Raw genomic sequence first — 23,623 nt, forward strand, 5'->3', positions numbered from 1 at the left:
TCTATATATATTATCCTAATATAATTAGTCTTTAAAATTATTATGATTTTAAGACTATTATTATGCTACTAAATTGAAAATGAAAATTATCGTAAATCTGCTGGGACAAATATAGTTATAGTGAAAAAGGCAAATATACTCCTATATTCTCACTAAATTAGTGCTTAAAGCATCTCCACCAGCAGACAGAGCTAAGAAATTCACAAAAATTGCAGCCATATTCCAGTTTTCTCCCTCTGGGCGCCTCAAAGCTGTGTGAAGAGATATATTTGCAAGCCAAAAGCAGCTTGGCAAAAAGAAAACGTCCTCCATTTCTGAGCATCTCCTCCTCGTGTGGCTCACACAGCTCTTCTTCCATGCTAATGCACCTCAGCACACTCGAGTGTCTCCTCCAAGGCCAGCGGAGGGATAAGCATTTCTCTGCTTCTCACAGTGTAACGCTTCCACACACACACACACACACACACACACACACTTATACAAGGTTATCCATCATTCCTAACATATATCTGCCTCTCCTCCTACATACTATAACTATGGTATAAAAACACACTACATGGACAAAAGTATTGGAACACCTGCTTATTCACCGTTTCATCTAATATAATTGGTAATATTACAAATAGTTTATCCTGCTTTTGTTGGAGTAACTATCCCTAATGTTGAAAAAACTGTGATTAATCACACTTGTTCTTAAGATTGTTGTGGACATTTAAATGTAAATAAAAAATGAATGTAAGAAATGTAAAATGCGATTATATGTGTGGTGATAAAAAAAATACTAGTATATACTTGTATGTTTGAGCGGCGATAAAGCCAACGTGGGGTGCTGGAAAAAAGAATGCATGATAATATGTATAGAGGAAACTTTTTTTTTTTTTACTTTATTATAAACATCTCAGCTTGGTTGTAAAGATCTCTGAATTAGAGCTTAATTTGCTGAGTATAAAAGAGCATTTTCACACTGTAGTTGTAAAAGTTTCTATGATCCGAATCAGTTGAGGAGTTCATTTATTTGGAGTATTTCTCACTCTGTTTGGTTTGTTTTTACACAGGCATAAACCTAAATGCACCAAAACGCGCACCAATAAACCACGCGAGCACATCGTCTCTTTTAATTGGTCAGAGCCATAGACTGTGTATAGCTGGACAGAGCATCGTCTCTCAAACGTGAAGCCACCACAGATCGGGTGCCCCTGCTGTTCGGCTGCAGAAAGCTGTGTAACTCCACCCATCCCCATAGGTTTCAATGGCAAAACAGACAACTCTCAATCACGTTTTTTTCTAATATAGTGTAATTCTACCTCCATTATTTAAATGTAGCAGCTAGTGTAACCTCTGCTTATATTGTCAAATTTTTATATCCCCACAGAATTCGGTTTTTAAAACGTTATTCAGCTCTATTCAAAAAAGGTGTGGTTATTGTAAAAGGGCTGGTTATGGTTATGGGCGGGACCAATAACAGACCGTCAGCTCCGCTCCGCCCCGCTCTGCAGTCTGTGACCGCGAGGCAGCCCTCAGGGGCGGGGTTATTTAAATGAGTAGGTTGCTATCCACAGTCTTTCTCCCTCCTCTGTTCTCTACTGCGCAGACTCGGGTGTCAGGATCGCCAACATGGCGGAAGATTTTGGCTTCATTTTCATTGAATGAATGGGAACGGAGACACGGCGTCCATCTTTTTTTACAGTCTCTGGTCAGAGCTGTCTGGCGCGGGAGCAAGAAAGTAAATATAGCGTGAAGATTCTGTGTTCCAGTGTGTATATCTGTGCAGTGTGAAGCTGCTTAACACTGAGGGCTGAAAATTGGCCGCTGTGCTTTTAAATACAGTGTTTTCAATAGGATGAGCAGTGCAGCTGTCGCAGTATCGCGGCTGTGAGCAGTGAACACTGCACATACTGCACTATTAGCGTGTAAACAGCATGGAGCAGCAAAGACAGCTTTGGTACATAGCAGTAAATTATCTGGCTAATATATCAGAATAAACTGAGCCTTATCAGCAGTTTAGCTCAATTAAAAAGCAGTATATTTGATAGCTGGTCGGATCAAGCACAGTTCTCAACACTGCGCATTGGGCGGGGGCAAAAGCAGTGGATAGAGCTCCATCATTCCAGAGAATACAGTTCCACCATCCTCAACCGGTATAAGGCTCTCTACTCCGGCAACTGTAATCCAGACTTCATTATGGTTATATATTTTCTAGCAATCCAGCATCTTCTGTTCACACACGAGCATCCTGGTACTTCAGATGTAGTACTAGGTCTTATGTAGGTTAACCACTTATGAAGGTTCAACCATACCAAATACTCAAATTTTAAGGGGCTTAAGATGAATATTGAGGGCTGGGAGATATTTTACAAACATTAATCTCGATATTCTTGATTACGATTACGATTTTTAATTCTTTCATAATTTGTAATGTAAACAAACAGCACTTTTTTATGCTGTGCAAACTCAACCTTCATGTTTTTCAATTCAGGAAAAGTGTAAAATATGTATATCGCTGTCAGGTTTCTGAACAAAGATTCCACAGCTTCTATATGTAAATATCCCATTTTTAAAATTGCATTAAAACCTCCCAGTATATAGTTGGTCTTAAGCAGACACAGTTGAAACCAAAACTGACATACAAATGTGCAAGTTCACATTCACGCTCAAAATATTCAAGGTTTTATTTAAATCACAGCATCAATCAAGCACTTAAAACCAGTTTCCCACTGGCGCTGAGTGGTCCAGTGGTCTAAAGCGCTGCCACTATGAGCAGGAGGTCGCAGGTTTGAACCCCCACTCATGCAGCTTTGCCATCAAGCTGCCGGGGCTCAGAGGGAGCAAAATTGGCCCTGCTCCCTCTGGGTGGGTAGGTGGCGCTCTCTCCCCACATCACTCCTACGGTGATGTCTGCAGCACAGGGCGTCTGTGAGCTGATGTATCAGAACCAAGCCGCTGTGCTTTCCTCCAAGCGCGCTGGCTGCTCGGCAATGCTGCATCAGCAGCAGCTCGAAAAGAAGCGGTGGCTGACTTCACATGTATCGGAGGAAGCATGTGTTAGTCTTCACCATCCTGGTGTGTTGGGGCATTACTAGTGATAGGGGGAGTCCTAATGAGTGGGTTGGGTAATTGACCTTGTAAATTGGGGAGAAAATGGGAAAAATTAGAAATAAAAAAAAATTATAAAACCAGTTTCCCCATTAAATCTCCCACCTCAAAGAGATTTCACTGCCATTATAAATTGAACAGAGTGAAAAAGTGAAAGAATAGAGGAGGAAAAACTTCAGTTTCCAAAAACCGTGCACCAACTCAGTCACCACAGCTGAATTCTTTGATGTAGACTCGTGTTTGGACTACAGAGCCTACATTCCACCAAATTCCCGCCCAGATTATAAACCTCAGCTGCACTGCTGCCGCACTGCTACAAAAACTCATAACACCTAAAAATTATCCAGAGTTTCGCACTGACGGTCTAACAGTCTCCTTAATTTCCCCTGAACCTCCTTCCTCAGAGCATGTGGAGCTGCAATAAATCAATCTTCATAGATCAGGAGTGTCTAGTTTTGCTTCTGGAGCGACTCGGTTCAGCACAGTTTGGCCATTTCCTCTCACAGCCAGAGTGGACCCAACTAATTCTCAACAGTTTATGTCACTACTGACAGGAAAACAAAAAACAAGACACTTTATGAAGTATAAAACACTGTATTAAAGAAATATTGAAACTTAAACCAAAGACCTTGTTGAGAACAGCACATTTCCGTATTATTAAAAAGTTCAGTGCCCTTTAACTTAAGTGTTCCAGAGTGTAAAACTGCATAGACTATCTTGACACAGTTGAATAGTATGTATAATATAAAACACAGCTGTTTTACCTTCAAAAAAAACTCAAGCAGAACCAAAAGAGAGCTGTTTAAACAGGCTAATTCTAAACCACCAAAACTGTTACATCACAGCATTGTCAGAGTTGATTATATTTACACCCAATGAGAGCTGGAATACTTTAGCTAAATCAAACATGAGAACTAAGGCTTAAGACATCCAGACCCTAAGAAACGAGCGAAGATAATGCTAAAAGATAACTCGCTACAATTCACTCAGATTGCCAAGAGCACATCGCATTGAGAGGGCACACAACCAGACGACAGAAACACTTTTCAATAAAAGTCAATCCATAGCCAGTGTATAAAACACCCAATCACAGTAGAGTTTATTGGGCTTTTTCCTTCCATAAAAGGAAAAATCAGCATGATTCGAGTCAAAATGATTGTAAATAGGCTTGTTAAACAACATCAGAGCAAAGAACCACCTGCTGTAATTTTCAAAACTTCATAAAACATTACAGCTTATGCCAGTTATCACAATATAAGTATTCCAGTACATACATTTACAGTTATTGCATTTTGTGAAACTCAATGAGTGTAATTAAATAATAATTTATTAATCCCACAGCAAGGATATTAATAACTGCTTAAATCGCATTGAATCAGAGCAGATACGTACTTGCGTTTGGGTTTGGGTACAGGAGCATCCTTTCGGGGCCGTCCTCGGGGGCGCTTATCCGCGGGTGCAGGGCTCCCGGAGGGCGTGGCCCCTGCACTGCTCAGGGGAGGAGATGGGCCTTGGTCAGAGGGATCCACACTCTTATCCTCTGATGACATTCTGCAGAGATAGAGAGAGACAATGAAGAAATAAGCGAGGTAACTACAGCTGTGACAAATAGCCAATTAATCAATCAACTAGTGAGTAGGATGGTCCTCCCTCTCCCCCCAGGGGAGTGAGGTTCATTTTTTGAAGGAGGACAATCACTGCCAATACTGTTAACACACACTAGGGCCTAGTCTAGCATCATGTTAAGTAGCTGGGGAAGAGCGAGGAGTGTCCTATGCGACTATTAATAAATCATAGGAGTAATTGGAACCATTTCCTAAATTTCCTTCGGGATAAACCAACCAACCAACCAACCATCCCACCAACCAACCATCCCACCAACCAACCATCCCACCAACCAACCATCCCACCAACCAACCAACCCACCAACCCACCCACCCCAACAACCCACCCCAACCCACCAACCCACCCACCCCAACCCACCAACCCACCCACCCCAACCAACCCCAACCAACCCACTCAACCATGATCCAGCCCTACTGGTAATTTGGGATATTGTACAAGTCCATGCATGATAAAATTCTGATAAAATGTAATGAACCGTCAAATTTAAATTACATGAAAAAGCAAAAGAACTATTGACAAGTTTTTTCCACCAACATTGATGATATTCAAATTGACCTGTTCTGTAAAAAATCTGATAACCGTTTTACCACCAGCTTAGCTCACAAAAAGAAAAAAATAATAATAATATAATAATATATATATATATCAGCCTCCAGTCATCGCTTTCTCCAGTCGATTTGTCTTCAGGCTGTTAAAATAGGCTGATATCTGTGAGATATGGATAAATGAGTGTCGTAGAAATGTGTGTTTTATTATGTAATGAATGTGTGATTGTATTTTATATATATATATATATATATATATATATATATATATATATATATATATATATATATATATATATATATATATATATTAGAGGTGTGCCAAAAAATCGATTCACATAAGAATCTTGATTCTCATTTACTACGATTCAGAATCGATTTAAAATGTCCCAAAATCGATTCTAAGGTCCAATCCCATTTCTTCCCTTGGCCCTACCCCTCACGGTAAGTTCACACTGCAGCGGCACGAAGCGTTTTTCGCTCCGCCTCCCACTGCCCAAAGCGACCGTGGCCGCTGCAGTTTGAACTTACCGTCAGACCCACACAGAGCGTAGGTGTATGAGAATCACCGGTAAGATGGCAGAACAAGCACTATATTACCTTAGATTAACGTGTAGTTTTAATGTTTTATGGCAGAATGCTTCATAACAAGCATAAAAAAGATCGCTAGTAGTTAGTTTCAGTTTCTGTTAGCTAGCTAACTAGCTAACTTTCCAGTTCCACCTTAAATAACGCTACAGGTGGCAGCGGGCTGCAGCATTTAAGGCGGAACGGAAAAATAACAATAAGCTAATCAGAGCTAATTTCAGCTCCCCATCACAGAGGAATTAAGGAATGGACAATATGAATTAATTTCTCCACCTCCTGCCCCCTTTCTGAAGAAATACAACGACCTTAAAGTTAACTAGTTAATCAGCAGCTGCTCCTGAACTTTAGCGCTCCACTGCTATCATCACATCAGCCCAGCAGCGTCACCTACACACCACCGCTAGTAGCCTGGTAATAAAGCAGTGTTATTTATTATTTATTTATTGTTCATTAACGTCATTGTGATATCCCAGTGATTTCTCTGTCACTGAGGACCCACATTCCTGCACATTTTATTGTTTTTGTAACACATTACCTTCTCCAGGACCAGTGTATATTTTGGAGGCTTTTTTTTCAATAAGTTTTCAATAAATTTTTATAAATCAAATCGTTTTGAATCAAAAATCGATTTTGAATCGAATCGTGGCCCCCAAAATCGGAATCGAATCGAATCGTGAGATAGTAAAAGATTCCCACCCCTAATATATATATATATATATATATATATATATATAATACAATCACACATTCATTACATAATAAAACACACATTTCTACGACACTCATTTATCCATATCTCACAGATATCAGCCTATTTTAACAGCCTGAAGACAAATCGACTGGAGAAAGCGATGACTGGAGGCTGAGCATGAAAGGAAAGAAGAGATAGGGCGAATGTGTTAGAGTGAGAGAAAGGGAGAGAGAGAGAAAGAGAGAGAAAGCGAGAGAACGAGCCTGATTGAGCAGGCTGAGGTAGTGTTGTTGACTCATGGTGAGCGCAGCTGTGTGTGTGCAGCGCGGCAGGAAGCTCTCTCCGCACGGCGTGGCGCCGCCGCTCTCCATGGAGCCCTGCTTAAATTAATTTAGAGATTTTATTCAGCACAGTCATGCTGAGGTGGGGGCCACAGGGGCCGAGGAAGAAAGACCCCGGCGTCCTGCAGCGTGCCGCGCACCGGGTGTTTATTATTGTTATTATTTATTTGAATGTTGATTTAACCGCAGCACTCGCGCCGGTTTCCAACGTACAAAAACAGCTAAGCTGTCGCACCGCGGTTCATCCGGGCTGACCACAACAGCTGATGCCCAGTGTGTGGCCATCTCACTTGTCCTCTCTCTCTCTTCTCTCTCTCTCTCTTTCTTTCCCCCATCCAACTTCCAAAAGTGTTTTTTATAGGACAGCAACGATATAAACTCCACTTGAGTTGACTCATTGAGTGAACCAATGATTCAAAACATTGTTTACAATCCGAATAGTTCATAACACGCACTGACCTCGTATTCACACAGCCGTGGAGAAACTCACACACTGACGGACAATGGATTATACTTCAGAACAGGGGTTTGTGACTGAAAATTGAAAAATTATGCACTAAATGAGTCATAGCAGAACTCCTGTGTTTTCCACAATTAATCATGAATCCTCACCGGAGAGCGAAGACGCTGTAAATTTTAGAAGTAAGATGGATAAACACTTCAGAAATGAGGAGCGTTTTCGGATATTTTAGATTAAAAAAATAAAATGTCTGCATGTAACATCGCATTAAAACTGTAATTCGAATTAACCAAATTACTGGGGAAATGCCCAGCACTAGATCATGATATTTCACTGTATTTCTGAACTAGTGATACTTGGGAACACAAGGCCCGACGACCAATCACAGCTGCGTCTGTCCACGACACATAGTTACATTATCAGGGAGGTGCGAGCCGATCTACGGCATAGGGTTTGCAGCGACGCGTAGGGTACAGCATAGGTTTGATTCAGTATAAGTATAAATTCTCTTTCAAAAGTGGCCAAAGCAACAGTTTTATACATGCTGGGGAAAAAAAGAGCATGGGGGCCTGAATAAAACCTGGACATCCACGGAAGACACCATTTTCTAATAATTTTTTCAACAGTTGATATTTTTTTGCAATTGCCCCGTAGCCCTTTCCAGCCTTGTGGTGGTCATGTTAGTAGTTGGAGTCTTACTGATTGTGTGGGGTGGACAGGTGTCTTTATGCAGCTAACGACCTCAAACAGGTGCTTCTGATTTAGAATAACAAGAGGAATGGAGGTGGAATTTTTAGAGGCAGACTAACAGGTATTTGAGGGCCAGAATTTTTTGCAGGTGTTCAAATTAGGGCTGCAACGATTATTTGATATAATTGATAATGTCTATTATAAAAATTTGTCGACTTCAAATATTCATTGTCGACTAATCTTCAATTAAAAGCACTACACAAATTACTGGGGACAAAAACATGGCCTGCGTGCCCAATCACAGCAGATTTCACATTTTCTCACTAAATATCAGCTACTTCCACATGCAAAGAACGATGTTCTGGACATTTAAAGGGCTTTTAAATCCCACGTTCAGCTGTTTCTATGGTTTTGAACCAATAGTGAAAGCTAAAAACAGGAGCCCACAGCAAGCAGAGAGGGAGGGCATGGCAGAAAAAAAAAATAATAAAAAAAAAAAGAAAATCGCTGACTAATCGACTAATCAGAAAAATAATCGTCAGATTAGTCGACTACCAAAATAATCGTTAGTTGCAGCCCTAGCCCTAAAATATTTATTTGCACGAGTAACACACAAATAAATTATTAAATGTATTTTATTTTAAAGTATATTTTATAGATTATGTCTCTCACAGTAGACATGCACCAAAGATTAAAATCTCAGACCCCTCCATGATTTCTAAGTGGGAGAACTTGCAAAGTCGCGGGGTGTACAAATACTTATTTTCCTCACTGTATGAACATATCAATCCACCACACTCAGCAGCAAATCAACACGCCTCTCAAATCCAAATATATACTCAGGATTTTCAGTGAGCATGTCTTGCTGCTCCTCAGTTTATGAGGAAATTACATGATGAGCTTCTTGTTTACACTCCGAATCTTCTCAAACACTCACTCCCTCTCTCTCTCTCTCTCTCCCTCCCTGCGTTTTGCTCACTCGCTCAGGGGAATCCGTGTGGCCCAGGTCAGTCACACCCCTCCTGACTGTAGCTGTTTTTAAGATCCCAACCAATCAGAAACCAGAGACTCAGTCAGCTCTGTTTCTTCCTGCAGTTTCTTATCTGAGCCAGCGCTGATTCACACACACACAAACACACACACACACAGACACAAAACAGCAAAGCTAGCACACATCCACAGCATGTTCTCTCCACTCACTCGAGCTTCACAGCATACCAGTTGTTAATCCTTACTACTGCCAATATTGAATATTTTTGCTTAATAAGTAAATTGCAATAAATTATACGATATAATTCTAAAATATGTAAAACAATTTCACCCTTATGAAGCTCAACAAGCTTTCAATTAATAATAAGTTTAGGATAGTGAGGGGTATAGTTTTAAAATATTTGATACCGTTATAGATACCATACTTTAAAAACCGGTAGCGATACCCTAACAATAGTTTTTCGAAACGAAACCAAAAAAAATACAATGAACGATCATTATTACACAAAGTATTAATTTAACAACAGACATGAGGAACCTCATTCCCATACCATCACCCTAAGAGAATCCATCTTTCTAGATCTAGATCTGGAACAGTGAGCAAGTTTGTGGCGTTTTTTATTAAGAACAAAATCCATTGCTTGTGCTTAACTAGAATTTTTTTTCCTACTTCCTGTATTTTTGAGAGGGGGGAAGTAATAATAGTGTAGTGTGGCTTAGATCAGGCAGACTAGAGCTTTTTTTTTTTACTGTATCTTAATATCTCAGGAAAGAGAGAGAGAGAGAGAGAGAGAGAGAGAGAAAGAGAGAGTTATTGAGACAAAGACAGCGCAAGTTAGAGAGAGGGTGAGACAGCAAAGAGCGAGCACCTGAGATTTTAGCAATCACTTCACAATATGCTGTTGTGCAGAAGAAAAGTATGCATACCTTGTTAATCATTTTACCCACAGAAAAGATTACCACGGATATACAGCTATTATTACTATTTGGGTGATGGTATATTATTTTCAGCACTGCAGAGATTAGCACTGATTAGCATGGTGGTGGTGTATAAGGTGTTAAAGCCTCGGCATACTTCATGCGGAAAAGACGTTTGCGTGGTTTTAGTGAACAATGTGACATAATTACGGAGAAAACAAACAGCCGCGGATGGCGCACAGGGGCTTCGTTCGCCGTGTCGTACACATGGAAGGTGGGCGAACTCCATGGCCGAACACGCAACGCAACAACCCCTGTGATTGGTCGTTATAAAAGAGTCGTGCCAAGAAAACAAATTTGGATGATTTCGGAGAGGCTCGCTGAGCAGATACAGCATAACAGTCACCTTTATGATTCTTCATTAAGAGATACATACCGGAGCTTGTCTAGACAGCACGATGGGTGATAGTTTTCCGGTAGTCATGAAACTTAACTTAAACTAATGTCACAGCACCACCTGCGGTTGTGGAGCATACAGAAAGCAGCAGAAAGTATGCTAGATCAAAAGCTTGCGAAAGCATGCTTGACTTCGTGCAATGCTCACGAAATTTGTTTCGCTGGAAGTATGCCGAGGTCTTTAGTGTGTGTGTGTTGTGCTTGTACAGTAGGTGGATCAGATACAGCAGCAGTGCTGCTGGAGGTTTTAAACACCTCCGTGTCACTGCTGAAATGAGATTAGTCCAACAACCAGAAATATCCAGCCAACGGAGTCTTGTGAGCAGCATATGGTTGAATACAGTGTTTAAAAACTCCAACACCAATGCTGCAGCTGGTCAATTTATCACATCGTAACATTTATCACAACACACACAAACCCTGTGTTCACACTGGCAGGCGACAGATAGACAGGAGATCATGCATTTCCTATGGGAGGGAGTCATGGGAGTGTAGCCATGACAAGGCAACTAGCGGCAAACGACAAATAGAACTGAGATTTTCTTAATTTTACTGAATTGAATGAATTACGACACAGAGAAACGACATTCTATGACAATTATTCGAACAAATTCTTCAAACCAATCAAAGACAAGGGGCTCAATGTTTGCATCTTCTGCTTTGAGAACTTTTTGTTTGTTCCTACTGTACTCTATTCATATCCACACTAGGTTCTAAGATGACAGAGATGATTATAACCTCTATTTCTGCTTTTGCTGTCTTATATGTTGCATTTTTGCACAAATACAAATGCACAAAATGGAGAAAAATAAAGCATGTAAGAAAGTAGTGAATAGCTCAATAGATAGCTTGCTAGCATGCTAACCATCTGCACTGATACACACCCACTTTGAAACAGCGCTAACATCCTCAAACACTCCCACAAGAGACAAACGTGGAGCAAAACAAGTGACTTGACCCTGCTAGTGTGAATGCACGGTAACACACCATTACCATATCAGGGTGTCCTATCTGTATTAAGGTCTCTTAACTTAGATTTTCAAACTGATTACTTTTACAACATATTTTTTCTTTTTTAAATAGTGTTCTTTTTCTCTCAACCTGTGCAAAGTTTTTGTCGAGATGCGCAGATTGCAGAAGGTTCAATGGGTCACCTGAGAGGAGGCTATATTTAGGTGATCATTACCCCACCGATAAGGCGTAGCTGGATGTGTGGGAGGGGGAATCGAACACTATACGGCATATCAGCCTGCCGTCACCACCTCGCTCCATATGCATTCCCTCAGCGAGAGACGGTAATGGATGAAGTTTATAAAAAGCCACTTCACGACCAGCAGCACCTGAAGTGACAAACGCTGCTCGGTGACTCATTAAACAGTGGCCGCCAATTTACGGTGATCCCCCACCGCTACCCTGACATTAAAATTCCCACCTCCTGCATATTTAGGTTAATAATAACAGGAACGCTTGTGCTGAGCCCATGCCGAATGCAGAGCGCGCCGTAAAAAAGTCAAACCCGCCGTCTAACTAGGCCGAACTAGCCCGCTAGCACGACCCGATGTGTGTCATTAGCAGCTTTGGTAAATATGGTGGAGCGTCTATTTAAAAGGGGGCCACTCCAACCATCACTGCCTGCACGTCTCCCCACGCTTCACATTAGCGACGCCCACAGTGTGCTAGATTCATAGTGTCAAAGTTACACCACGAGCCCACGTGTTGCCAATGTGAAGACGATCAAAACTTGGCCTTCAAAATACACATTTCACAACTAATGTACCACCGGGAGTTCTGCAACAAAGGCTGTTGTAGCGCAGAGCTGAGAATTAGCTGTGGACTTCATTAAACAGCTCAAAAACTCACAAATCACTTTGTGAAACTACGGATAAGTTCGAAAAATGTGTCTTCCATCCTGGCACCGAAGCATCACACATATTTAAGGTCTCCATATTACTGAATACTGAAATCACAAATCCAATACTTTTCTATAGTGCTGGGCGATATGGGAAAAATCATATTCCATATCACGATATGGAATTTTTTATATCACGAAAACAATATATATCATGATATACCCCATTTGAGTACGTTTCAGTTATTCTTTGAAAAATATGACAAAAAAATATCATTGCTTACTTTTTTTCCCCAACTTTATTAAATTAAACCAAACTTTCACTAATGAGAACTACTACCTTTTAGTGCAGCAATATATATGTATATTTATACAACAGTTAGTTCCGACCTCACAATCTGATTGGTTGAGAAGTGATCTAGCCGTGATGATATTTCGTGATAACATCACGGCCTTCTCACACTAAACTTGTATCTCTCCGCCGACGTGTTGCCGAGTAACGGCGTATACACACAGGACACCCGCAGCAGCGTTAGCTTAGCAAAGACTAGCGCTCAGCCCGGCACGCTCGCCCGCAGCGCAGGCTCGTCTTTCATGGAAAAAAGGGAAAGAAAATCGCTCGGTTAATGCCGTCTGACAGCCAGAACGCTAACCAGGCAGGCTAGGCTAAGCTAAGTTAATGCTGAGCTAAAGCAAGCTACGCTAACCTAACCACAGTCCAGCCAGCTAGCTAAAACCAACACCACCCAGGAAAATAAGCAGAAATGCTAAAATTCGCGGCTTTCACCTGAAGACGACTGCACGGAGCAGGAGAGGAGAGTATTAGCGTTATTTCACGCTCCTAACGTCACCATCTTCACTTATTCCCAATTTTGCTTTCAAGCTAATTTTCGTGGTGTTAGTCTGCCTGAACCATACACTGTATGTAGTTAAGTTGTGGTGGAACTACTTTTTGGCGGAAGGCTCGGTCCATATTAAAGCATATTCAAAATTGAATTTCTTAAAGTTCTTTGATTTATTTTCTTTATATATTTAGTAAAAAAAGAAACTGTTGTATAAAAGCAATAGAACACTCGAGGTCATGTGTTATCGCGAATAACATCACAGCCGTGATGTTATTTCGCGATAACACACTCCCTCTCGTGTTCTATTGCTTAAATATATATATGTATCAAATGAAAACAGATGAGGTAGATGCAGTAGCTATTTTTTTCCAAAATTATACAGGTATTTAAATTGAGTTATCAAAATAAACTCATTTAACATTTTTTAAAGTGTCCGTCAAATAACGTAAAGCAGCGTCATGTCGCAAAACCACATTATGAACCTTTTTTTTTGCAAAGATTATTATCACTTATATAAGCCGAGTTTATGCAAAGTGACCACGCCAATACATTTCATCGTAGCCTACTTTATATATTTGCATGAATAATTAATGAAAATACTGTAGAAACAATAAGGACGATAGAAGGTAAGTAGACACTTTTCTATCGTCCCCACGATATTTATCGTCATATCGCACAGCACTACTTCTCCAGGAAGCTTATTTTTGTGGAAAAGTATAGACAAATCTCAAAATCTCAGTTCTGCCCACATTTGCACGTACACTATACAGTGGTATGAAAAAAGTAGGAATAGGAATCCCTGATAATTTTCATGATTTTCATTTACAAATCATTGGTTGTTCAGAGCAGCAATCTTAATATAATTTAAATATATAATATAGCAGACGAACACAGTGATATTTTAGAAGTAAAATGACGTTTATAGGATTTACAGTTTTTAAGTGTGCAATAATACTGTAAACTAAATTCAGGCAGGTGCATAAATTTGGGCATTCTTGTCCTTGTCCTGTTTTATTGATTTGAATACCTTTAGTACTAATTAATGGAACACAAAAATGGTAAGCTCATTGACACTTGACCTACATACACTGGTAAATCCAATTATTAGACAGGGTTAAGGTGGCCAATTGCAAATTTTTCTCCTCTTTTGCATCTTCAGAGCAGGAGAGAAAGATGTGCGTACAGTTTACACAAACACAAAAAATTACATCTGACTCCAAAATACTGTAGCCTGTCTTTGCTTGATGGAGTGAAGTAACGACAGTTCTGCTCGCTGCACAGTTTAAACACTGATTTCTATACAACCTGTGGTGGGGTAAACTACTGCAGAAAGCATAGAGTTTACCCCTTTAACCCCATTACTAACTCTAGTTAAAGTAGCTGGCTAAGTGTTAGGGAAACACTGGAATCACAATTGGACTAGGGACCTAATCGACTCATCTGAAAAAATTGTCAAATTAGTCAACTACTACAGGTTTGTGGCCAACAAAAACCCAAAAAATCCCCAGCCAAGTACCAAAAAACAAGTAGTGACCAGTAGTGTAGGTACCAGAGCCGAATAGTTGAAAAATTGCCATTACTGGTGTAGATCAGATTGCTTGCCTTTCCAGTGAATTGATCCTTAATCTGACAGGCAATGTTGTTCAGGGTAGGGGTGTGCCATATTGTATCATACATGATAATATCATCAAAATTTTTAAATATCGTGAATGATATTATACCCTAAAATATCGTGCCATATCACCCATCCCATTTCCCATTATATATCTACTAGAAACAGATTATATCTGTCCAGTATCATTTATTTTACTTTAATCCTGGATATATGAAGATATTTGGAGTGTATTATTATTAGTATCCTGACATTCTGGATCATTGACTCTCACTTAGGGGTGTGCAGTATTATATTTTGTGTAGCAATAAATATATCTATATCTATATATATTTTTTTTTTCTTGTAGTGTATAGTGTATTTTTGATTTTTTTTTTTGTTTTGTTTTGTTTTGTCATATCGCCAAGAGTATCGTTGTCGCGAAAATAACATGAAATATCGTGATATTATTTAAGGGTCATATCGCCCACCCCTAGTTCAGGCTACATTTCACAACCAAACTTAGCATCCACACAGGCCCACTCTATGCAACCTATGCAAAATTTTAGAACATCTTTATTAATTCTTTATAACTGAACTATATCATATCTTGAGTTAACTTGACACTGAAGAGTCAAGAACATGAGTTAAATACAAAATATTTTTAGTTAAAGGAAAAAAAAAAAAAAAAAAAAAAAAAACAGCAAAACAATCAGGGCCTAATTGGGTCATCCACTGCAAGTTTAACGCAAATATGAAGTCCTGACGGAGCTAAAGCTCTGAACATTCCAGACCTGTGCGTTTCCTCAAGCTCCAAATTAAAACATAGCTTTATCGCTCACAACTGGCCACACCGGCGTGAACCTGGGACACAGCACTCCGTAATGGAAAACTAATAATGAGAAAGAGTGGTGGTGCAACAGTGAAAAAACCTCAGGAGTATAAGCAGCACAATGGGAAACCCTGTGCTGGGGGTACGTTTCTAAATTAGGTTAATAACTGTACTGAATGACCACACTCAGACCCTGTTTACACCTTCCTTCACAAACCTGGGGGTCAAATGAATCTCCAGTTAGATAGAATGAAATCTGACTGTTTTGCAAATTTGCTTGTTTCATGTTAGTTATTACTGGTGTTTTAGGTGTACTGGGAAGAGTGTTTGGTGGTGACTGAGTCTAGAAGTAAAGGACGCCTTTATACTACTAGAAGAGCATGGCTTAAAATGCGTCTCAGACCACCTCCTGATGTGGTTTGGGTGATCAGAATTGTATTTGTTTTAAATGTGTCTCAGACCACCTCCTGAAGTGGTTTGATCGATCGGATATGTACCTGCTGTAAATGCTTCTCAGACCACCTCCTGAAGTAATTTAGGTGATCAGAGTTGTATATGTTTTAAATGTCTTAGACCACCTCCTGAAGTGGTTTGGGTGATCAGAATTGTATTTGTTTTAAATGCGTCTCAGACCACCTCCTGAAGTGGTCTGATCGATCAGATTTGTATCTGCTGTAAATGCGTCTCAGACCACCTCCTGAAGTGGTTTGGGTTATCAGAATTGTATTTGTTTTAAATGCGTCTCAGACCACCTCCTGAAGTGGTTTGGGTTATCAGAATTGTATTTGTTTTAAATGCGTCTCAGACCACCTCCTGAAGTGGTTTGGGTGATCAGAATTGTATCTGTTTTAAATGCGTCTCAGACCACCTCCTGAAGCTTCTGAAGCCACCTTCTTTCTTAACCCACAAACTTCAATATATTCAATTATTATATTCAATATATTCAGACTTATCCACACAATCTTTGTCTGCATATCTTATTTTTATTCTGAGTATGCAGTATCTTACCTCATAACTAATCAGACAGTAACTGATTATATCAGGTGATACCCAGCTTAATTGGAAACCTAAAACAACACCTGCCATGTGTGAATAAGAATGCTAATCACTGCTCTAGAAACTCTAAGACAGCATCATTAGCACCATAGCATGGACATTCTCTAATTGATGAAATATATTATATATATTATATACATTATGTTTCAATCTAACATTGAATGCAGCTAAAAAAATTAAACTAAACCAAACCAGGTGAGTATTTAACCCAACCAGCAGCTGAATTTAAGATGAACAGCAATTTAACGTGGTATATAATCCCTGCCTGTATTCCTCAGAATATTACTCTCCGATAGACTACTGGGCACTGAGAAGTCTTAGTTTTAATTAGTGCTGGCCAGTATACCAGATCATCCAGGAAACCGGAGGGGAAATTAAAACCGCTATGAATTTTTCACATATCGCCATACCACTAGAGGCGCTGCGGAGCACTGTCTAGAACAGCAGATACAGCTTGCTAACTATACACTGGAGTACACTGGAGTAATGGTAGCTCAGCTCTGTGGAGCCAAATGCTCATCTTGCTCTGTCCTGCCTGGAGAAAAATGAGAACAGCACTTTATCTAAGAAGCTCCTGCTGCTGTTCCTCACAGTTTGATTGTTTTTATCCAAGTAAAATAGAAAAACAACAACTTTTTTTCCTTAGAAAATAGACAAATTAAATTAAGCAATCAATCCACAGCTCGCAGAATAGTTTCTCTCGTTCCCCAAAGGAGCCCAGATTCTGTCCTGAGTACAGAATCTTTTTTTTTTTTTAGCACAAGTGATAAAACTCCATAAAACTTTTTATATGAGGTACGAAGAGCTTTAAGAGCAGTAACTTACAGCTTACAGTATAATTTTAATGCACACAGAACTGAATGTATTTGTTAACCAGAAAAAGAAGGGAATTGTGGCCGATTTTAATACTGCAATGCCTCACAAAGTAAACACAATAGTAACCAATGCATCAATTTAAAGCCTTAGTGTTTTATATTATATGTACTCCTAACAGTAGAGTAAGTCACAAACCTATATTAAAGCCCATTCATGCAAAAAAAAATATAAAAAGATAAAATCTAATAAAATAATAAAAAAATTATGCATATTTTTTGTTCATACCGCCCAGCACCAGTTTTAAATAGAAGACATTTTTCTCCTGATGTATTAAATCTATGATTACACGCTGACGTTAAAACCCGGCCAGTGAGCTCAAACACATATCCCACACCCGGTCTATTTATTCAGCAAGTGTAGCTGGCTGCTTCATTAAGCCTCAAAGGTGTGAAATACTAAATCTAAAAGGTGGTGATTCATCCATACAGATTTTGTAGAAGCCATTACACTGTAATTGATTATAATAAGAGGCCAATTAAACAAGACATGTGCTCATTACCCAAACAAAAAAAAATCCAGGGCTATTTCCAAGCGCAGAAAGTTGAGAAAATGACTTAGTCTGTATTGCAGAAATCCATATAAAATAACAAAACTCCATGGCTTCAGATATCTCAATATCTCAATTTTTAAATAATTGGTCTTATACACAGGTGCATCTAAAAAAAATAGAATATCCCTGAAAAGTTACTTTACTACAGTACTTCAGTTCAAAATGTGAAACTCATATATAGATGTTTTAAACACAGAGTTACCTATTTTTAGCAATTATTTATTTTATTGTTTATTGATTATGACTAACAGCCAGTGAAAACCCAAAAATCAGTGTCTCGGAAAATTAGAATATTATGTAAGACCAATTGGTACTTTTGGCAGTGTGGGCAGTGTGCCAAATCCTGCTGGAAAATGAAATCCACATCACCATAAAAGTTATCAGCAGAGTGTAGCATGAAGTGCTGTAAGATTTTGTGGGAAAACAAAACTGCACTGACTTTAGACTTGATAATAAAACACAGTGGACCAACACCAGCAGATGACAGGTCTCTCCAAACCATCACTGATTGGTGGAAACTTCACACTAGACCTCGAGCAGTTTGGACTGTGTGTCTCTCCACTCTTCCTCCAGACTCTGCTCCCTTGATTTACAAATTTATGTCAAATTTACTGATGATCAGTGACGGTTTGGAGAGACATGTCATCTGCTGGTGTTGATCCACTGTGTTTTATCAAGACCAGTGTCAGTGCAAAATTTTCGTGGAAAATCTTCACTTTACTTATATATCTAATTTTCTGAGACATTGATTTTTGGGTTTTCATTGTCTGTAAGCCATAATCATCAACAAAAGAAATAAACGCTTAAAATAAATCACTCTGCGTGTCAAACATCTATATAATATTTTCAGTTTTACATTTTAAACTGAATTACTGAAAAAGTAACGTTTCAATGATATTGAAAATCATTATTTATTAATAATTACATATATATTTAATAAGGAACATTTTTTATATTGTTCATACTGATTTGCTTGATGACACAGCGTCCAGCGTACACTACACTACATCTGCCTTACTAGTTGGCCCCCAGGTTAAGAACTCCTGATGCTAATGTAGAGTAAGCAGTAAAATCACGATTTCTCTTCACTAATCTCACCTATCGTCTAGTTATTGCCTAGGTCTGTCGCTACATTGAACCAAAGCCCTCTCTCCACCTCCTCAGTATCCCATCCTGCTTATCCGCAGAGAGTGTTAATGTGGTGCAGGGGTAGGGCAGTGCTTCTCCATGGTGTCCTTAAACACCCTATTTTCACCATTAAATTAAATCAGGCTGGGAAAAACTCATGTGCCCTTCGCAATGACTGCCCACTATTATGCCCCGTTTCATTCAGAATAAAATTCAAGGTGATTTTAAGTCATATAAGCACACTGAATGCCTTCGTAATCAAAATAATAGTAAAATAATCAAATAGTAGAGAGATAATTGGGTTATGAAGAAGTAGAAATCAGTAAAACTACAGAGTTACAGGCTATAGTGACTCAGAGGGTAAGGCTACACACAAAATAGTAACATATAGGATTGCGCTATTGAGCAACATTTTTTAAAAAGTTCATGTGTGAGAAAATAAACCAGTGATAATAAGCTCCTCCCCCAGAAAAGCCCCGAACCAGTACCGGGTGCAGACTCATTTATTCAGGGTATAAATGAGCGAACCAGCCCCAGTCAGTCATATACACAATACAATTGTCCTTCTCCACTATGATCGGGAGATCATTGTTTCGAATCCCGTTCATGCAGCTTGCCATCAGCTGCCAGAGCCCTGAGAGAGCACAGCTAGATGAAGCTCTTTCCCCTCATCACTCCTAGGGTGATGCTGATCGATCAGCACAAGGCATCTGTGAGGTGATGTATCAGAACCAAGTCGCTGCGCTTTCCTTCGAGCGTTAGCGCTGTGATGCTACTTGGCAATGCTGCATTAGCAGCAGTTCAAAAGGAGATGTTGCCTGACTTCACATGTGTTGGAGGAAGCATGTGCTAGTCTTTACCCTCCAGGAGTTGGGGCATCACTACTGATAGGGGGAGTCCTAATGAGTGGGTTGGGTAGTCGGCCTTTTAAATTGGGGGGGAAAATGGGTTACAAATCTGACATAAAAAAAAACTAAAAAAAATACTGTCCAGGACGCATTTCCTTCTGGGTTGGATGTGCAAAATACTGTATAATGTGTAGTTAACGGATATCAACAACAAGGCTATACTGGCACAATGCTAACGATATCCTGGGTCATTGTTAGTGAAACATATTTTGGTTAGATTTGCACTAAAACCACAGTTTGCTGAACATACCATAGAGGGTAGTGGTATTACATACTATACTTATTTTAACTAATCTGATTGGACAGGGCTGCTTCTGCATAAAGTGACCCAACATAACAACAGGGGGGAGCATTTCTGTGCTGGTCTTTCTTTCTACTGGTTTTTCTAACAACGCTGTTTTTTGTGGTGTAAAAAATGATGGATAACCATCATTGATATATTTTTCACCATGTTTAAAAACAATTTTGTAATAAAATTGAACCAATCAATTAATTAATTATCACACACAAATGTGTGCATCTTCCTGAGGCACCACTTCAGCCCTGTGAGAACGAATACAGCGGTAAGTGTATGAGAATACTGTAAATCTAGATCTACATCCTGACAAGTCACCTCTCTGAAGCAGGTGTAACCATGTCCTGATCTGAACAGCCACATGCTGCACAGCCACAGCCTTCCTCTTTCCTCAACAGGATGTTATTTCTGATAGGGCTGCAACTAATTATTATTTTGGTAGTCGACTAATCTGATGATTCTTTTTTCGATTAGTCGACTAGTCAAGATTATTTCTGCCATGTTCTCCATCTCTAAAAACAATAGAAAAAGCTGGACATAAGATTTAAAAGGCATTTAAATGTCTAGATGTTGTTTAAACGCTGATAAAATAAAAATAAAGTAAAATTAAAGTACTGATATATATAGTGATTAAATAAGTAATCTGTTATGTTTCGGCACTTTTGGAGACACAGACTAAGTTGAGTGTAAACTGTGTGAGTGGACCTTTACCCATCTCTCATTGCACTTTTGTCCCCCGCACTGTGTAATGCAGTACTGTTACAAATTAACGATTAGTCGACAATGAAATTTGTAGTTGACCAATTTAATTAAACGACATTGTCGATTAAAAGGGGTGTGACGAGACACTAATATCACGAGACGAGATGAGACAATATTGGGTTCACGAGAACGAGACGAGACGAGATTTAAAAATACAATTTTAAAGAAAACGTCAAAAAAGAAAAATGGCTTACTAGACCACAACCAGTCATATTAAGACTATGGTTTGTGTTTTTTTTCTGCTAAATCTCTTGTAATTTAACTATTCATAACCATAACCTGTCATATTAAGACTATGCTTGAAGTGCAAACAGAGACAGAACATTTTTTTTAATACAGTACAGAGCTAAGGGATTAGTACAGCTGCCTATGAAACAGTCACGTGTAGGATTTACTTACAGTATTTATATATGGTTTGTGTCTTGTTGGTCACTCTGTTACCGTTTATTGTTTCCACTGGAGCCAAAATGCAGCCAGACATACAACTTAAAAGTAGCAGAAGCATCTTCTATTCAAATGCCCCAATTTCCCTCTTCTGCTGAGAGCTGCTCTCACTGCTCAGCCATCATACTCTATCGCTACTGTTTTTTGCCCCACGAGACAGGTTTAAGCCTGACGAGAAATATCGTCCTTTTTAATCTCGCGAGATCTCGTGCCACGAAATATCGTCACACCCCTATCGACTAATCGTTGCAGCCCTAATTTCTGATCACAGTCAATCAGACTGCAACTAAACTAAGGCTGTACCTAACAATTGCTTTATTGAGTAATCTAATGGCTATCATTCTAGAAGCTTAATATTCTAGCAACTAACCCAGGTATCAAACCCACAACCTTGTGTTCGACAGCCCTGTGCTCTAAGCACTAAACCACCACTGCCCTAAATAGGGCTGCAACGATTAGTCAATATAATCGACAATAATTCCAAATTTCATTGTTGACTAATCGTAAATTTGTAACAGTACCGCACCACACAAAATGATGGCGACAGAAATGCAAAGGTGGCTAATATCAACTTCTCTATGTCTCGAAAAGTGCCTAAACACAACACATTTCTTATTTTCTCACTAAATATCAGTACTTTCCATGTTTAAACAACATGTAAACACTTAAATGGCTTTGAAATCCAATGTTTCTCTCGTTTTTACAGATGGACGACATGTCAAAAATAATCAGTCTAATCAAATAATCGAAAAAAAATAATCACCAAAATAATCACTTAGTTGCATCCCTAGCCTCAGTATGCCCTTAATTGTTGCTAACCTCAATATTACCCATTCCATTTACTTAGTAAGGAGAGCCAATTAACATGCATGAGCCAGTATGCAGACTGAATTTAAGTAATGTGGTAAAACTAATGTTTTATGTATGTAGAATATTTAAACGTTTTTTTAATGTTAATTTATCAGAATAAACCTCATTAACAGTTTGTTATGTATGGCTCAAAACAGCACAAAAATAAAACAGGATTCCGTTTGCTCCGACTGCTGCACCTGCACAGATCTCCACAGAGAGGGCGGCTTCCCCACCAGCAGACTTACTCTCCTCTGCTCTCTGAACAAGCAGCAAGCTGATTGGCTCTTTTTGTTGAAAGGCGGGACTTTACCCATAAACAATATGAACAAGTGCTTCGTTGGCCAGCCTAATTTTAATGCACCTGAAAGTAAAAATCGAACAGGCTCTGAAGAAAAATGTACACAGTGTTGCAGTCCATTAGTTTTAGACCCAGTCTAAAAGCAATCACTAATATAATGTACTTTTGTTTGTTTCAAAAAACGTAAAAATCGGAGGTGTGTGAAAAGGCCTTTAAAGATCTAAGCAAAATATTGAGTTTACTGCTGTCACGTTTGTGAATAATGAGAACGTTCTTTATCATCTGTCTTTAAGATGTGAATCACGCTTGTGGGTTGGTTTCACTTCCACACAGAGTTCACGACTGTAGTAGTAGGAATGTGTATATATACCTGTAGGTACGGTTGAAGGGGTCTGTTCACTATTCAGAAAAAAACAAATAAATAATAGTGAGCAAATAAATAAATTAAACTGTAAAAAGAATGTAAAGAAAACAGTAGGCTGCGTATCTCATTAAATGGTGCTGAAATTGCTATGCATGTTCATATGAAAGACCTAAAAAATATTTGATATTTGATATTATAGACCATTTTTGTTGATTCATTTCAGAAAAGATGCATATTTAAATGGAAATCATTTATATGGCTATTTAGTATGTGTTTGTTTTGTGGTAAAAATACCACATTTTGGTAGATGTTTAAAAGAAAATAGAAAATATTTTTTAAAAAACTTAAGGAACAACTTGGATGCATTTTTTTCTTATTTTTTACTGCATTGTCAAAGTATCGGATAAGGACTCAAATGACTCCAACTTGGACTTTGGAGCAAAAAAAATGTGAAAAAGATGGGAAATCCCTACTCTAAAAAGTTTTTTACCTTCTGAGAGCGCTCCACTCTGCTTCACTTTGGTAATACTGTCTATTAATTTTGTCCACACAAAGCAAGAGAGTGCTTTGCTAAA

The 23,623-nt window shown here is 39.0% G+C and overlaps 1 protein-coding gene across 6 annotated transcripts in view; it reads right to left on the reverse strand.

The window, feature by feature from the left end:
- Nucleotides 1-23,623, reverse strand: part of kmt2ca (lysine (K)-specific methyltransferase 2Ca) — a 252,908-nt gene that overhangs the window by 222,122 nt on the left and 7,163 nt on the right. For all 6 annotated transcript variants that reach the window (XM_049480854.1, XM_049480856.1, XM_049480857.1 and 3 more), the window contains exon 2: nucleotides 4,486-4,644. In XM_049480854.1, coding sequence (XP_049336811.1) covers nucleotides 4,486-4,643 — 158 coding nt within the window. In that variant the 5' untranslated portion in view covers nucleotide 4,644. The remainder of the gene's footprint in view (nucleotides 1-4,485; nucleotides 4,645-23,623) is intronic.

The sequence above is a fragment of the Astyanax mexicanus genome, chromosome 6 (assembly GCF_023375975.1).
Source record: "Astyanax mexicanus isolate ESR-SI-001 chromosome 6, AstMex3_surface, whole genome shotgun sequence".
NCBI lineage: Eukaryota > Metazoa > Chordata > Actinopteri > Characiformes > Acestrorhamphidae > Astyanax > Astyanax mexicanus.